We start from the raw sequence: 18,430 nt of genomic DNA, 5'->3' as shown, positions 1-18,430 counted from the left end.
GAAAGGGGAAGAGCAGATCCCTGCAGGGAGAAAAAACCCTGTTTGGGACTCCAGGTGCTCTTGTTTTATTCCCAAGTTTCTCCAAAGTTCGGCTTTGTAAAGTCAGAAAGAAGAAAAATGTGAAATAATGCTGATTTTAATGCTGCTTCCCCAGAAAACACCCCAGAAATGTACAGTGTATGAGCTGAGGCATCGCAGAGATCCATATATGATAAGGGGGTTCTTTCAGTCTTCTGTTGAAGTCATTTAGGGAAACACAGGGATGTGAATTGTAGCAGGGAGGATCCATTGCAGACAGACCCTCCTCAGAGAGGAAATTCTGAAGCCCCTCCAGGGTCTCCTTGTGTACTGTGAAGACATCTCTGGATATATCACTCATCCAAAGATAACGGCCTTCAAAGAATAACCATACACACAATAGCATCTACCTTGGAACTCTGTGGAAGGGCCTGTAGTTGCTGTCCTGGATTGGTGTTCATTACCAGAGAGCTTCATCTCCAGGCATGGGTGGAGATTCCTATATAGGAATAAAGGGACCCTATTCTGCATGTGTGGGCTCCAACCCATTATATGCTTGGGATTTGCTCACCCAGCCCTTCCACAAAGGCAAAATTCAGCCACGCTGTATGAGTAGGCGACAACTCTGCCCAAGGTATGGGGGTTGGTTCTCAATGGTCTTTAAGGTCTCTAACAACCTAAGCCATTCTATAATTCTATGATTACACGATTCCCAGGTCCCAAGCGAGCTTTCTCGTTGGTAAATTATTTTTACCTTTGTCACAGGCACTTAGCACCGTGTCAGAGAAGAGAAGCACTATGCCTTCACTTTTAGCACTTTTTAGCCAATTTTTGTCCATCTTGAGGCTGCTACAGGGATGAAACGTCGCACATCATTTTGAGGCTTATTCCTGCAGGAATTCATTCTAACATCCCTCCAGAAAGTAAAATATAATGATGCTAAATAACAACAGTATCAACTGGAGCAGTGGGACCAGGGGCTGCAGATGTGTGTCAAAGTGCTTTGGGCCCTGCACACAGAAGATACGCAGTGAATGTCCATCCTCCCATTCACTGCGAGCTGACAGCGTGCTCGCACCGACAGCAAATTATCATTGCCCAGAAAAAAAAAGTGCAAATAAGTAATTTTCTTACAGAAAAGAAATTATTCTGCAACCAGCAGCGGGAGAGGTCAGCAACACCCTCCCCAAGCAGGCATGGAAAGCAGCACTTGGATGTGGGCAGGTCTGCACTCCTGCACAAGGAACGGCCTCCCTCATCCCCAAACCACAGTAGGAGGATAAAGTGAGGGAGGGGCTCAGAAACATTCTTCATTTAACTTACCTTCTGTTAAAGAAAAGAGGTGAAGAGCATTTCCAACTGTGTCTTTGTACACTGCTGTGTGTAAATGTGAGTCCAATTAACTTCGCACTTAACTACTAATGAAATTATCTCATTCCGCTATCAGCTCAAGTCTCATTCATGGCAGTAATTAACCACTGGGGGTTGTCACTCCTAGACACATGACACAAGGACTTCCCCAAGCTCAGGTACTTCAAACCCTTGCAGAATTCATTACCCTGACAGTGTGAAAACCCTTCACTTTCAATACCACAGGGCACCAACATGTTGTGGTTTTTTTTTCCCTTTATCTAGCTGATTGCCAGTAACAGTATGAAAGAAATGAATGCACTGGAGAGGTAATTAATTACTGCAAAGGACACATTAGAAAATGCAGAGGGTTCAGGTGTTGGGGGTTAGCTCAGAAGCCCTTGTGCCAATGCAATAGAACAGACTCTCTGCAATAGAGGACTTGTAATTTTTCTCCCCTAGAAGCCCTGCGGGCCGTCCATGCATCATCACCCACACACTTGTTCACGTTTACAGCAGACTGAGGTTGCCATCAGCTTGGGAACACAAAGACAGGGCATTGCACTGAGTTCACAGAGGGGTCCCACCTCTCCAGAGACAAATTCAAGCCAAGTGCAGATTTTGATACTACCACCTTTGTTGTTCCAGTCATTACTGTAAGGAAAACATTCTGACTGACCTCACAACCCTGTCAGCAGGAAGAAGACCTCGAGGGACTCACAGAACCAGAAGTGTTTCTGTTGGAACAGACCTTCGAGGACCGCTGGCCCCAACCCATTGGGATGCATGTCACACTGGCAGCAGCGGCAGCAATAGCAGCACCTCAACTGGAGATGAGCTCCTCTTGAAAAAAGGAATCCAGCATATGACATACTGTTCTGTACTCCACACAACACAGCACCTCCGCTGTCACCATCTCCCAGCCTGGTTACAGCTAACAAAGGAGGCAGGAATGAATCCTCTTCTGTCCTTTCCCACAGGTGCAATGAAATTATAAGATCCTCAGTGATCATTAAGAACTTGGTATACCTGCCACCTACATAGCTGACTTCCAAAGCCTGGAGGAGATGAAAGATGGGGCAGCAGCCTTGGACCTTCCTCCCCATCCATGTCTCCATCCTTTGCCTTGCAGTCTCCTTTACCATGCTGAATGCAGAGCAGGCCTGCTCCGTCCAGAGACACCAAGAGCACATGCTAGCCATTGCTCCATCCTAAAAGCCCTTCAGATTTTGCACCCCAGCAGTGCCTGCAGTCTGGATATGATCATTTCCAGATCCTGTTTACTCCAGGAAAGGATATGCCCCCAGCACAAGACCAGGACACAGCTGTTAATGAATAACTTCCCTCCTGTGTTCATCGAGCTCTATTTGCAGACATCAAAACCACTGCAGCATGCTTACTGCTATGAGTTACCACTCCTGCACCTAATTAGAGGCAGATAAAACAGTGGTAACACACAGATCACCTGTAATGATTTTGCTGACTCGATTATTCTTCTGACAATTATCTCTGGCTGCCAAAACCTCACAGGAATGTCAAAGTCTACTTCCTACAAAGCAGGTAATGTCACAGGTGTGACCATGAAATCAATAATGAGGCATAGCTCTTGCAGAGGGCATCCAGGTCAGATGGAACAGCCCTTAAATTAAACATTGATAAGCAGAACACAATTATCCATCATGTTTAAGTGCCTGTGTGAAATTAGCAGCCAGGGAAAGGGAGCAGTGGGTGAAAGATTAGTGGAGGAGGTGTTGAAATCACACTGTCCACTGTGACTGTGGCTGCAAGGCTTTGTGATAGCATTACAGTTGATCTGCTATCAAAGCCATAAAATTCAAATTAAGCGCAATGCTCTGAAACAGGGGTTGCAGTTGTAGGTTTATTTTATTTCTCACCTGCGAGGCAGACACAGCTGTCTGTCTATTGGAGGCCAGAGCTGCCCTTCATAGCGGGTATCTCTGCTGCTCGGGACTGTCACAAACCTTGATGTGTGGGGGGAAACATGCTCTGATCAGTACAGAACAAATGGGCACAGTGGTTGAGGACAAGCTTATTGCTTCCTCACAGCAGGATCTGCAGCCTAAAGGTGCTAACACGTGCATCTGACCACTGCCATCACAGAAAGGGAAGGAAAGGGAACGGACAGGACACGTTAAAGACTGGAATGACTTCACTATGTAAAATATAAGCTGCTGGGAGTAGACAGAAAAAGGGGTTCAGATCAAAACAAGGAGTGCGTACTGCTCCGGACTACTTGTATTTTACTTACTACTTCCAGTTATTGAACTTTCTTCAAATTTGAAAGTTCAAGTTCTAAATAAAACTTCAAGTTTTATTTAGAAAAAAAGACTTAGGAAAAAGAAAAAAGAAAAAAGGGCCAGGGCTTGGTGTCTTCACCAGTGTAGAGGAGGTGCATCTCAAGGAGATAGATAAATGAGTCCCAGAGCTGAGCTGCCCTTTCACTATGAAAATAAATGGTTAATCTGAGAATTGGTGTCATGATGGCAAAGAAGGGACAAACACATCCCTTAATGCTGCCTGCAGCAGGCACAGCTCTTTGCATATTCACGTTGCAAACCATTAACAGGCAGCAATTAATGAAGCCATGTGAGACAAGCCATGCCTTGTTGCTGGTTCTGTGGCTCTCGGTGCTTCAGAAGGAAAACTGACAAGTGAAGTGCAACCCAGAGGCGTGTGCACATGCGTCAGTCTGTAGGTGGGACAGACACGCCAACACGTTTCCCCCCATCCACAGCACTGCTGCCAATTATACAGCCCTGCAGTTCTCCCTGCTTCAAAAGGGATTCACTGTACGTGAAGTGCTCTGCCTGGCCTTCTGTGCTAGTTTGGGAATGACATCGAGTGTTGCATTCAAAGGCAAAAAAAAAACAAACAACCCATATGTCTGCTTATCTAAGAGACCAGTTAGCCTCCTCCTGTCAAAACAACATGTAAAACGGCAGGAGGAAAGAAAAGAAAACCTCACAAAGGGAAAAAAAAAAGACAGAGGCTTACCACTGCCGCAGAATCTAAAGCCTCTGAAATACCATTTCTTAAAAGTGTCACTCCTTGTGCAGTGTAATTTACAATGAAGAACAGTTCTACGTAGTTCAGGGCTTTAGAAAGTGTGAAAGAAACCAGAACAGCAGCGACGACTCCTCCTGAGTGTCGGTGTGGATTCCTCTGCACTCCAGCTGCCCTCCCAGCCTCAGTCAGAACATCCCTCTCACACCTCTCAAATTATCCATGGATTCTTTTAAATCCCATTATTTCTAAAGTGCACTCCAGCCAGTGTGCTGCATGCAATGAATGAAAGAACCAGGAGAATTAAGCCACGCAATGAAACAGCCTTCTGACGAATAAAGCTATGGAAATTTTAGGCTCCATTTACTTCTCAATCTAATTTTGCCCTCCAATGCACATTATGTCTGAAATGGGATCTCATGTGGTTTGATCAGTGATCTTAACGCACGCAGAAGCAACATATTCCCTTTATTGTTGTTTCCTTTCTGCAACACAGCAATGCTTCTAAATAAGAATAGCACAACCAGGCTTTGCAAGGCCACCTCCTCAGCCATCCCTGTGCTGCTGGAGCATTGCAAGGCAACCAGCCATGGGGATCACAGCCAGGAGACTTGTGCCCTGCCTGTGGCAGCGGGGTTGGAACTTGATGATCCTTGGGGTCCCTTCTAGCCCAAGTCATTTCATGATTCCATAATGGGGTCCTGGGCAGCTTGATCTGGTGGCAGACAACCAGCCAACAGCAGGGGATGGAACTGTGGGGGTTTAAGTTCCCTTCCAACCCAACCTTTCTGTCATCCTATGAATCCAAAAAAAACCCAATGACAGAGTATGTATCAGTTCATTGCACAGCCTCTGAAGGCTGGGGCATTTTCAGCCAGGCTCCAAGCTCTCTTCAGCCAGATGTATCTCCTGGCAGAACATGATGGTACTGAGAAACAACAACAGTTCTTCCTGCAATCACTGATATCGGCAGAGAAGAGTCCACAGCACACAACCAGAGTCATTAGGCACAGAGGAAAACAAACACAGCATCTTCCCTGGGGCTGCAGAGCTGTGATAACCCATGCTAAACATTTTCCATCTCGCAAGAATCCCTTTAAGATCTTGCATATGGAATTGATCCGAGATCGAGACATTTCCAGTCACTGTTAATCACAGAATCACCAGGGTTAGAGAAGACCTGCAGGATCATCTAGTCCAACCTCCCACCTACCACACACTGTAACACGTCCCTTAGTACAACATATGAATGTTCCTCAAGTGTTAGTTGCAGCTTCTTGCACCTCACAGAAAACATATTTTCTCTAAATTTTAAAGTTGTAATTAAGGGTAACCACATTCCAAACTGACAACCAAGCATGAAATCCCCAAAACTTCAACCGGGATGTTTTGATCCTGGAATAAGAGGAAAAACTGAATTTTTATCTGGATTATGTGTGATAACAACCATCACTGTGTGTGCTCTGCTGGTTTGCATTTCCCCTCACACAGCTGAGGAAGGTGAGCAAGCAGCTGGGAAATGAAAGGAGGTGTGAGACTGGGAAGATGAGGTCCCTGGTTTGTGATGCCAGTCAGTGGGCTGGGATTTATAACTGTATTAAATGGCATGACAGTCAGCCATGATAAATCAGTTCCCCTTTATCCCAAATCACAGACAATAAAAGCTTCGGCAGTGAAAGTCATTCATCTTCATAAAGACTTGAGACATTTCTGCCATCAATTTCACTCACATCCTTAATACTCTGAAGGGAAGTTGGTGGACTTTTAGGGAAAAAAGGCAGGGAGAGAAGAAAGGGAAAAATAATTAGAAGAAAACACGAAGAAAGATTGAACAGGAATAATTACATAGGTCAAAGGAAGGAGATCCTTCAGGAAAGCTATTTGGATGATGGGGAGCAGAGCTGCCATGTTCTCCACAGAGCTTTTTTGTTGTTTTATTTTGTTTTGTTTTGTTTTTTTTCCAGAGCATTTGAGACTGAAGCCCAAAGAGAACTTAAATTACTCAGTGTGTTTACAGAACAAGCCCCAGCCTCGATGCAATGGGGAGCCAGCTTGAGGATATTGGTACCGTGCTGTCTTAATCTTTCCACCATGGTTGTTCCATTTAAAACTGTATTTACTATCCGTACCACAGTGGTACTGGGGGGAAGGGAGAAGCAGATTTAATTAATTAGAGATGCAAAATTGGTAAGTAAAAAGTGCTATGTAAATGCAACTTGTTATTATACACGCTTTGTGCCAAAACATGTCTACAACACTTAAATTCAACAGTGAAATCCACAGCAAAATCCCCAGCGGAGTCAGGCTATACATTGTCAAAAGAGCCCATTAATAGCCCAGGTCTTTGCGGGGTGCAAACGGCCTCGTTTGCTTTCTGAAATGCTCTTGTTCCTTTTTAACAGCAAGATGAGAACTCATAAAAGTGGGGGGAAAAAAAATAACAGTGTTTCAGATAGTCTCTGTCCTGACATTAAAAATGGCACTTTTGTTTTTCATATTGCCTGCCTTTCCACAAGTGTTTATGGGGCCTTTTTTCAAGTGTTGAACATGACAGGCCCAATCAGGAGTGACAGATAGATTATTGGAAAACGCATCTGCACTTTTATCTATTAAGTGTAGAGACCGAGTTGTAAATCCAGCACGGTGCTGCACTACAAACCAGCCAACTACCAACACTAATTTGCACTTCAGAACAGAAATTAAAGTATAATTTGGTGATTATGGTTAAGCAATGCCAACTCTTCCATGTAGAGACTGGTTATATCAGCAAAACTTAATGGCCTCAGAAGAAGACGTCTAACTATTACTGCAGTTGGCCTACAAAAAATAATTAACAAAGCAGTTTTATGGCAGAAAAAACACCATCCACGGGACAAGCCCTTCTCTTTAAGGTGCCCGAATCTGTCTTGTTTGTTTTTGTTTAAGTGCGAAAAGGAAGAAGAAACTGTGAATATGGTATGTTATTATTAGAGAGCTGGAACACCAAGTTTAAAACATTCACTTTGGAACCGCTTTTAATTTAAATATTGCATATTTGTTACAATATGAAATCAAAATAATTGGAATTCTTTCATTCAGCTGCTTTAAAACTGCTGGTTTATCTGTGTTTCAGCAAATATCAGCTGGGTAACAGCTCTCTGCAGAACCTTATTCATGACATTCTCCTTCTCCACAGGGCAGAAACTCCCAGCTCAAGTAGCTCTGGTTTAAGCTAAGCGCTGGAACAAAGCATTTACCTTGATCTCTAGCTTTAGGCACAAAAAAATTCAAAGACAGATCAAACAAAGGCTGGGACCAGAATTGAAACATCCCCTTCTGGGCTCCTTCCAGCACCAGTTCCAGTGATTACATCAGTGTGGAAGAAACAGCACTTCCTTTCACCCTTGCCAAGTGGAAAGCAGAATTTAGTTTGGAAGAGAGGCAGTGATTTGGTTTTGGTGTGGGATGAGTGTTTAGAGGATATGGCAAAGTAAAGCTGAATACTGTTTGGGATGCACTCAGAGTTCATGGAAGAGTTCATCCTACTTCATTTAACAGCTTATCTTAAAACTGTACCTATGTCTCCACAGCTTTGCAGCTTCTCACTGATTTGAAACTCTTTGATTTCACCATTCTCCTTCTAAGATATCTAATTTAGATGGCAAGAATAGGCCAGCTTACAAACTGTTTAGAAATCCTTTATGTCCCCTCTTCTCCCAGTCATTCCCAAATGGCTTTAAGGCATTCATCTGAGCAATCACCTCAGGTTAGGAATCCCAGGGAACCCCTCTGAAAAGCTGGTATCCCTGCTGACTGCACAGAGAGCAAAGTAGGAGGAAAACAACACCACATAAAAGCAAAACATTCATCTTCTCTTCTCTGTTTCATGGTACATAAAGAATGGTCCCATAAACACACATACAGGCAGTGAAATAAATATACCAAAAGGTTTTTTTTGGCCATGTACTGCATTTACCAGCATAGTCCGGTACAAGCAGATATTAATTAACTGGCTGCTCCTGATAATGCTCTCTTGTTCGGTGTGCCCTGATCCTGTTCCCTTACACTTCAAAAAGTGCTTGACTTTCCCTAATCAGAAATCAATTGGAACCCAAAACTCAGAGCACCTCTGGATTAGGATTACCATGTCTAAGAGTATCATAAAGCTTGAGTTATGTGACAAATAAAGGTCTAATCCAAATCTTACTCTGTGGGGACAGAAAAGTGTCCTCAGACTGCCCACGGTGAGGGTGGTTTATAGGGTTCTTCACATGAACCTGGCATCCTGGCCATGCAGGTGTTCTCCTTATCAGACTGCATGGGGGTAAATGCTGAGAACCATCAGTGTTCAGTCCTGGCATCAGATCAGCCTACGATTCTAAGGAGCCATTCTGTCTTTTTTCATTGTTTTCTGCAGTATCAGAGTACTCTTTGGCTGCAAACACTGAACAGCGCAGTTGATATTTCCTTCTGGCAACCTCTTGTGTCCAACTGCTTTGTTAGCATCTCACTCCTAGGTTCAGGATTGACAAAGTGCAGCTGCCATTTAACATGGAAGAACAGTGGCTCATACAATACAGTGGTGGTGTGATGGGATGAACACAGCAAGCCAAATGGATTTCTCCTGTAAGTGATAGGGAAGAGCAGCAAGCCAAGGGAGGAAAGCTGTGAGATCTATCCTGGCATGGGAAGAGATTGATATTCCTCACTCGAATGCTGGATGGAGCAACCAAAATGGAGCCCACTCACACTGAATCTCTCCTTTTAACAGAGTAATACAAGAGTTCATGTCAGATTCCACTACAATTAAATGCACTTCTCTGGTTCTTTGGCGAGGCTGGCTGGCAGTTACTCCCAGGCTGCTAATGCAAACTGACGCTGCAGCCAGCTGCAGTCAGGGCTGGATGTGGATTTGTCAATCTGCCCTTTACGCTGTATTGGGAAGTCAAGAAAAGGTGTCAGCTCAGAACGACTTTGTTCTCTTAGAGTGATACTGACCATGCTGAAATCAGCAAGGAGAGCGGGGAAAATGCATCTGCAAGTAATTAGTAACAATCACGGGCAGCTTGGAAACTGCTGACTACAGCAGTAATGAGCTGGGCACGTCATTGGCTTGCAAATGGAGAGAGCTTTTATGAACCACAGTGGCAAGCCGTAAGAGAAGGGATTGTTTTTTTTCCCCCTTTTAACTTAATATTTAATGTGGCATAAAAATGATGGAAAGAAATTGTTTTTTAATCATAGGTCTGGCTGGTGGTCCATGACACAACAGAGCTGGTGGATGAAGCAGTTCCTTACATTTTTCCTTACACATATTCTAGAAGGAAGCATGAATGCCAACACTTGAGCAATCCTTTCAGCTTCAAGAAATATCCCCAGTGTTTTGCTCTAGCAGCTTGTTAGGAAACAGGAATCTTACATTACATACAGAGGATCTTTTGCATCTCAATTCTCAGTACTGCTTTGCTAGCCAAACTATGGTCAAGCATGGAGATTAGGATTATAGTTCACTTAGAACCTCAGCTATCAGATTTATTTGCACCCCAACAGGTAGGAAGTCAAGAAAAGGATCCAGGAGACTTGCATGGTTAAGCAGGGATCTGCTGGACAAGCCCAAGCTGAAGATGAGAGTCTACAGATGACAGATATTTATGCAAATGTTTGCTGGACTTTGCACTAAAAACAATTATTGTTTATTGTACATTGTTCAACTCCCTCTAGTTTTCAGTGGCATCTACTACAGAAGCAAGGCACGGGTTTTAAAAAGAGTTTTCATGCACTTCTGTAAATCTAAGTTTTATGAGTGCTGGTGTTAGAAAAGTTTATGACAATATCAAAGTAGATATATAAACACCTACTTTTACTTATGCCTGGTAAAATGTGGTTTTTTGTTATAGATCTCAGCTTGTCACATTTAAGACCAACAACATGTTTTTCTAGGCTAGCTGTTCATAAAGCTTGTTCCACGTACTCAGTGAGAACAAGTAAATTCAACATTCAGAGTTGTTTCAAAGCAAAGGAGTTGTGTATTTGTAGAAGAGTAAATATCTACATACACACAAATACGTTCCACAAAGGCCCTGGAAAAAAGTCTACAACTAGAACTACTTTTTTTGCTGGATCATTATAATTTCTAACTATGTTTCTTATTGGCAAAAGGAATTCTGAAATGCCAAAGGAAAGAAATGTGAGTTAGAAAAAAAGAGCCTGATTATAAAATACATTGCTAATTTGGATCTAAATAAAGAAACTCCCCTTTCCTTCCATTCCTACTCTTCACCTGCTGAAGAAATGAGGACAATCCCAGAAGAAACCACCACTTTATGTTCAATTACTCAGGTTAGTGCTCAAGTACAGTTCCTTTAAGTGGTCCAAAACCTTCATTTGGTCCATAGTGGTCTACAGTCTTTGTAGAAGTTAAAAGCATCCAAAACTCAAGCTAGCTCAAAGTGTCATAAAGATCTTACGCAGTGAGAAATGCCCGTTGCCAACAGGAAAACAAACAACTAATCCCAAAAGCACAGACAAGCATCCTGCTTTTCTGTCATATGGTGGTATCTGGAATGCAGGTTTGTAGTGAAGAGATGTATACCTTCAGAGAGGACACTAATGATGTGTGCAAGCTGACTTCCACCAGAGCTGCTATAAAATCACAGCCACAAAGAGACTGGAAGGAATGATTGTACATCTGACATCACACCTTCAGGAAGAGCATCACCCCAGCGTGCACATGGACTCCTTCACACTTATTGGTGTATGCAGAATTACTTACCTGTTACGATAGGATACGACTGTGGTCCGGGAACACTTGCTCCTAAATCTGCAGAAGTAGGGCTGGTTATATTGGCTTTCATGTCATCCAGTCCTCCAGCTAATGATGCCATGGCTGAGTACTCGGTTGCCTGAAAAAAGAAACAAAAGGCATTTCAGCAACAATAAACGCGCTATTCAACTGTTTTTACCTGCATGGCAAATACTAGTTGCAATGCAGGAACTCTTAAAAAGCTCTTGTTCAGTTTGATTGACCACTTTTAAAGGTAGTAAATACAGGGGTGGTGTAAACTGTAGTGTTAAGCTGTCAAAATTAATAAATTAGTCTGTGCTAACATGTGATAACCCAAAAGGAGTTTTCCTGGTAAAATGAAAGCCAAAGCTTTCCATAAAAAGGGTTTTGAAGAGCCAAGTGGGGGCTGCACGTGCCCTGCAAGGTACAAGTGTAAGTTTCTTTGCTTGTCAGAGAAAACCATTCACATCTATTTAGTTGAACTCTCCTTAATTCAGGACGTCCTGTTTCCCAGCTTCCCTCAGGCGTGCTTCATTTTCTTGTTATTTCATAAGAAGTAGAGCGCACTTAAATAAAAGTGTTTGATTAATGAATGGATTTGGAGTCAAGTGTTTCAGAAGACGCGGTTATTTAGGAATGAATAACCTGACCGTTGTAAGGATGCTCTCATTTCATGGGGATTCCTTAGGCGCAGCAGCCCAAGTTTCACTAACTGAGCACAGAAAACAGACTCCTTCTGTCCTATAATCCTGTCAGTGTCCATGTAGCTACGACCATTATGAACATTAGGAAGTATTAATTATCGGAAAGTGTAGTCAGGCATTGGAATGCACTGCCCAGGGAGGTGGGGGAGTCACCGACCATGGGAGTGTTCAAGAAACATCTGGATGTTGTGTTGTTGAATATGATTTAGCCGGGAAGTATTGATAATAGTTGGACTAGATGATCTTCTAGGTCTTTTCCAACCTTGATAATTCTGTTATTCTGTGATTCTGTGACTATCTACAGCAGTGAGGCCAATCCACACACCCAGGACTTCTATGTACATGGCAAAAAGCTCATCCTCGTCAGACATTTCTCATGGTTTCTTACTGCAGGATCATTCACACAAAACAAGCACATTTCTTTTCAGTGTTCTGCCTTCCATATCGCTATTATCACCCTTTTTAATCCTTTATCTATGAGGTGTTGTGTTGTATGTCCACAACAGTCAGAGGATCGGGACTTCAAGTGAAGAACAGGCAAGCAACAGGAACAGACAAAATTAATAAAAACTCCAAGGTGGATGCCCACTGTACCACTGCAGGTGAAGTAATGAGTAATTACTTGAGCCTGCTGTGATTTGGTGAGCTATCAAATCAAGATATTAACTTTAGTACTTTTATTTAAGTAAACAGGACTTGTCTTGAGTCAGTACATCTTTCACTCTCTTTGCAGGTTCCTTTGAAGTGCCATAGATGTCCACCACTCAATCTGAGATTTGCCACAAGCTGTGTGCTCTGGGTCAGGTGTGCAGCTGTTTGTGCCTCTATTACTCAGCTATTACTCAAGACAAAGCTAATTTAGTTTTATAGTTTATTATTAGCAGGTTCATGCTGATGGAAACACGTTTAATTTGAGGCTGCAATCTGTGTGAGGCACAAGTGCCCACATCACCTTGAGAGATCTCCCATACAAACCTCTTCCAGATGAACGTGCCAAATACCTTTTGCCTGAAGGAACAGCTGCTGGCTGCCCACTCTTTTCACCCTGTGCATGGATCAGCATTGCAAGGACCTTTGGATCAAAGAGACACGGGCCTTTGGGAGCAGGTCCAGAGGAAGGACACAGAGATGATCCCATGTTTGGAACACCTCCATTACAAGGACAGGGCTGTGCAGCATGGAGAAGGCTCCGGGAGACCTGAGAGCAGCCTGTATCTACAGGGGGGCTTTAAGAAAGAAGGGGCAGACTCTTTAGCAGGATCTGCTGTGACAGATCAATGGTAAAAGGCTTCAAACTGAAAGAAGGAAGATTTAGATTGGACATGAGGAAGAAATTTTTTACAATCAGGAAGATGAGGCACTGGAATAGGTGGGTGAAGCCCTATCCCTGGAGACATTCATGGTCAGTCTGGATGGGGCTCTGAGCAGGGTGTCCCTGTTCATTGCAGTGCAGTTGGACTATATGACCTTTAAGGGTCCCTTCCAACTCGAACAATTCCATGATGCTTTGAAAGACTTCTGATCGAGAACTCATCATCAAAGACTTATCATCATCTCCATTCCTCAGCTGCATTACATTTTGGTCTGTTCCTTACAGCTTATTCTTCATCCAAGCCTCTCCTCACCCTCACGTTTCCCTTGCCTTCATGATCCCAGTCTCTTTCCCCTGACACTGGCTCCTCAGTGATATGCACTGCCCACATCTCTGCTTCAGCAGTGCTTCTGATCCCTCTGCTCCTTTGGAGCACAGTTTCTGGCACAGCATTCCTCTACAGGGATGCTTCCAACCATCCTCCTGCAGGTGCAACAAGATAAAACTGCCTCTTCTGGTCCTGCATCCTACCCAGTGCAATTATCACAGGAGCCCCATCCAGTCTTCCCTCTAGCAGCTCTCTTGCTTCCTGCAGGGCCACAGCACACTGCTTGGCCACTTCAGTCCCTGATCTGTATAGAGCTGCCAGCCTTCCTCACTGCTCCACATGGTTCCGTGTCTACAGTCCTAACATCCCCCCGCAGGAGCATATCTGGCATCCTGAAGCCCCAATCTCAAAAGACACTGGATGAATGAAAGCACAGAACACTGCAAATGTCAAAGCATCACAGCTTCCTTTGGTTTTGAGTTGCTAGTGACTGATCTGGTAGGAAACTACAACAGGAGTAGGTCTCAAATTTTAACTGCAATGAGCTGACAACACCACATCAGTGAACTCGCCCTTTATCAAGCTCAGAGGGATTTCACCTGTTACAGCAGCAGAAGCAAATAGCTGGAAGGGTATAGCACACTCTGCTGGGAGAAGGGACAATGGCACACCTATGCTCCTTCGTGACACCCTGCAAAGGGAGAAGGAGCCTGATGAGCCCCTGAACTGCCCCTGTCATCACAGCACCCACCACGAAGCAGCATTGGGCCAACACATCAGCAGTGTGAGCAGCTTGAAGCATCCTATTGCAGAAGATGACTGCTGACAAGCTCAGCACCTTGCACAGAGATCCCCTCTCGTGGTGCACGTGGGTACACACGCAAAGCAGCCCGAAGGGATCAGTACTGCAGCACAGTGGTCTCAGAACTGGCTCCTCCACCTCTACTTGCGAGTCAGCATTTGCATGACCACAGGACCTGTCCCTAAAGCAGGAACCCTGGCCTGCTTGGTTGGTGAAAAAGCAAGAGTCAGGTGTTCAGTATCCTGGAAATTACCTGAAAAATGACTGCCTGCGGTTGTACCACGTACTGTCTCATCAGCATGGAGCACCACTGCCATAGCATGGAGGAGAGAAAACACAGACACGTGAAATGAGGAAATATAAAAGAAGAGACCGAGGACAAACCGAAAGGACAGGCAAGACTCATGTGCATGTTCTGCCCTGTGTTCTCATCTCGGGAGGACAGGGAGCTAGCAGAGGGGCTGGGACAGAGGAGAGAGGGGAGCTCAGCGTGCAGAGGGGTGCATTGCCACAAGCTGTCCTGGTGGGTGGGGGTCTGCTCTGCTAGAAACTTCACATCCATCTTTCTTTCCAGGGCTTCATTTCCAGCTATTTCCTCACACAGTGCAAGTGCCCGCAGTGGGAAGAGAACCCTCCACACTCCACGTACCACACCTTGTCAGCAGCCCATGAGGATGCGCACATGTGAAGAGGAGGAAGAAATAACCAACTTATATTGGCCTTTAAGCAGAAAACAAAGGAAACTTCCCCTGCACCTATAGCACCTCCACTGCCTCCACTGCACACCAAGAGAGACGTCCTCAGCCACAAAGTGACAGTCTCCCAAAGCACAGCACCTTACGGGAGCCCTCACCACAGCCCTCACCTCTCTCTTTACCTGCAGGAGATACGCTGTGGCATAGGAGATACCCGTGGGGTGGTGGAGGTGATGGTATAGTGCTGTGTGCTGGGCTGCTTGGCCCAGGCTGTGGCCACCAAAGCTCTGCTAAGCCCCGAGGGCAGCCTGCAGCTCACACTTAACATATCCAACTCATCCCATCCCAATGCTTCCAGAATTAATACAGAAAGGCAGAACTGGCCAACGCCTGGAAGGCTCTGCAGGGAAACCCCAACGTCAGCCTCACGAAGAGATATTAGATATGGCTCAGAGAGCTTAATCCAAAGCAACTGTAATTAATCTCCCCAGGCTTCCAGAAACTTGGTGCCACACGTAGCTGCGTGGCCATGAGAGCTAATCCCCCCTCAAGTGTTATAGGAGTGGAAAGTTAACTCTGAAGTCCTCCTCCTCGACCACCTGGGACCTGAACAAGCAGGTTATCTAAGCAGCCATACGTCACAGCCTCATCACTGCCAGCCCACCAGCCACCCCTCCATGCTGCAGCGCACACATGTCCTGCCCTACCCGCCATCACCAGCACAGGGACCGGTTCTGCTCTGCAGTAACACCCAGCTGCATGGCTAATTGCGGCCGAGAGCTCTGATTTCTCTTTGGTTTTGGCAGTGTTTGGCTTCTGCTCCCTTAAACGGCATGAAAATTTTATGTCGGCAACACAGCCTTTGTGCAAACAGAATATTTCTAAAACTCCCTTTCACAAAACATACATGTTTTAAAAACAGAAATATCAGCCGTGCTTCTTTTAACCCAAATCCAATTAGGATTGTGTAAAATCCCCAGGGATTCTTCTAAAAATAGGGGAAATGAGCTCACCCGGCCATGGACACGTCTTCCCTCGTGCGTCGGAATAATTGACTGCCTTTTGACCTAAATCTTCAGATGATCTGCATGTGGGGAACTCTGCACTACGTGTCACCTTTCCTCACCGAAATCCCTGAACAGATGCAGCCATCCCCCAATTTTCCAAAGGGATTCCCAAATCCAATCTAGGCCCAGAATTTACCTGGTTTGGTTTGTTGTTGGTTTGTTGTTTGGTTTTTTTTCCTTTATACATATAAATAGCCACATTTCCATTTGCTCTTTGTTTCTCATTTTCATTTTCTTCTAATATCTGCATGTAAATGTCTGAAAATAGCATCTGTAATTGAAGATTATGAAGTATAGCCAGCTCCTGACAGTCCGCTAAGGAAGATGGATTATCCTCATTTTTTCTGTAAATTTTGTCAATTTTGGAATTCATAAGCTATCAACACTGATCAAAACGTGAACGCACAGCTGTGTCAAAGGGAAGGCGCAAGGACGCGCGGCTCCCGCATTCCTGCAGAGCTGGCCCTGCTGGCCCTCCCCTGAGCACAGGGCAGGGATGGCTCCCAGCCTCACCCCCTCGGAAAAATTCAGATAAATTGGAAGTAGGAGAATTCTCCGCCGCTCTGATTCAAATCACAGAGCATAATTTATTGCGCGTTCCCTCCCTTTATTTATCCCTAAGTAGTAAACACGGTTTCCATTCGGGGGGTTCGTTATGTTCCGCTCCTAGCAGACAATCACGGCGCAGTTGAGGCAATTGTTTAGCCTCTTCCTCTCAATTTTCCCATTACTGGGAGTAAGTACTGTTGGGACTCTTTAATAGCCCGACTGCAGCCCATATCAATAACAGATGAGGTTTAATCGTCCAATACAAAAATTATTTAGGCTCGGTAAGGACATTCAATGTCATTTGCATAATGGCATTCCTATCCTGAGCACCTAACCCATCGTGCATAAACAAGGCCCCAGGACTATAAATAATAATAAATCATGACGCCCGTGCTCCTTTTGCTGTAATAGGAGCCTCTCTTTGTAGAAATTATTTCAGCAGGAAATGGGCACTGCAATGTTAAAGACGTGGCATTCGCAGACCAGTAAATCACACACGCGCCCTCCTCGGGGGCTGCCCACAGTGAGCAACAAAACCCTGAGAAACAGCAGCACAGAAAGCAGCCGGCACTTGTGGCTGGAATCCTTCCTCCTTCTGTTGTGTCAGCTGCTGGTTTTGTTGCTTTTTTTTAAGCAGAGATGGCGAGTCAAACAAAACCCAGGTCTGATTAACTTGCGTTGTGCCTGGATGGGAGCATGCAGGGCTGGCCAACTTTATTCCAGATGTGTGTTGTGAGTTGTACCCAGCCTCTCAGACTACCCAGAGCAAACTGCTGAGCTCCATCTGCCTTGCACATTCACCATCCTTCAGCTTCTTTTAGAAGGTTTCTGGGGCAGAAAGCAAAGGCCTGAGAGCACAGGATGTATTTTAACCAAGCCCTTCACAGGTCAATAAATGCACCGTCCACCTGGCTGAGGCAGGTAGGCCAGCAGAGCCCTTTCTACTGGTTTGTAAGCAGGAGTCTCCAAGCAAAAATGACGAGGAAGGCTGTCTGAAAGCTCACAGACACACGTTTCAGTGATCTACATTGGCTTTCCAGTTTTTAGACTCGCCAGGCAAACAACAAGTGTTTGAAGGGACAGTGAGAGGACAGCAGTGCTGACAGCTGATCTCTGCTTTTGATGTGATTTGCATCTCTGTACACACACCCTCCATTGCCCATTTCTCTATGTCTCTTTCCTCTCTCGGTACAAACACTGTTCAGTTTATACTGGAACAACTACTTACTCCGTTTCACTCTTGCCTTTTTTAGCACAGCCCAGGTTCCAACCTCACCAAGAGTCTTTTCAGAATCCCTGCAGAGGTTCTTTCCCACTGTCTAATTGCCAGAGCCACCTGTTTAGCCAGCAGGCAGCTCAGCAATACACAGCCAAGGTGAGAATCAGAAAACAAGGTAAAACTCATGGGTTGAAATAGGGGCAATTTAACAGGAAGGAAAAGGAAGGAGAATTAATAAAAATAATAGTAACAGAACATACAAAACAAGAGATGCATGATGCTGACCCGCTGACTGATGCCTGCTGACTTCTTCCTTCCCTACATCTCATGTACCATCTCTACACTTGCACAAATGAAATGACCGCATCACTCTTTGTCAGAAGTTTCTATCATTCTACACATAAGAGTGGAATAGAAGCTGAAAAGGAGCATCCAGTTAAAATAGCACATAAAACATTCAATGCTGATGGAAGAGAATCACAGGATCATAGAACCCTTAGAGTTGGAAGGGACCTCTGAAGGCCATCAGTTCCTGGCTCAGAGTGCTCTACAAGCCGGACATTCGTAAATACTCTTTGTTTTCTAAAAGATTTTCTTAA

The 18,430-nt window shown here is 44.7% G+C and overlaps 1 protein-coding gene across 2 annotated transcripts in view; it reads right to left on the bottom strand.

Moving 5' to 3' along the window:
* Positions 1-18,430, bottom strand: part of PAX5 (paired box 5) — a 70,013-nt gene that overhangs the window by 14,577 nt on the left and 37,006 nt on the right. For both annotated transcript variants that reach the window (XM_085529905.1, XM_085529906.1), the window contains exon 7: positions 11,144-11,273. In XM_085529905.1, the coding sequence (XP_085386031.1) occupies positions 11,144-11,273 (130 nt within the window). The remainder of the gene's footprint in view (positions 1-11,143; positions 11,274-18,430) is intronic.

The sequence above is a fragment of the Coturnix japonica genome, chromosome Z (genome assembly GCF_054131305.1).
Source record: "Coturnix japonica strain WE chromosome Z, WE-NBRP24, whole genome shotgun sequence".
Taxonomy (NCBI): domain Eukaryota; kingdom Metazoa; phylum Chordata; class Aves; order Galliformes; family Phasianidae; genus Coturnix; species Coturnix japonica.
This window is presented reverse-complemented; position numbering and strand designations above follow the sequence as displayed.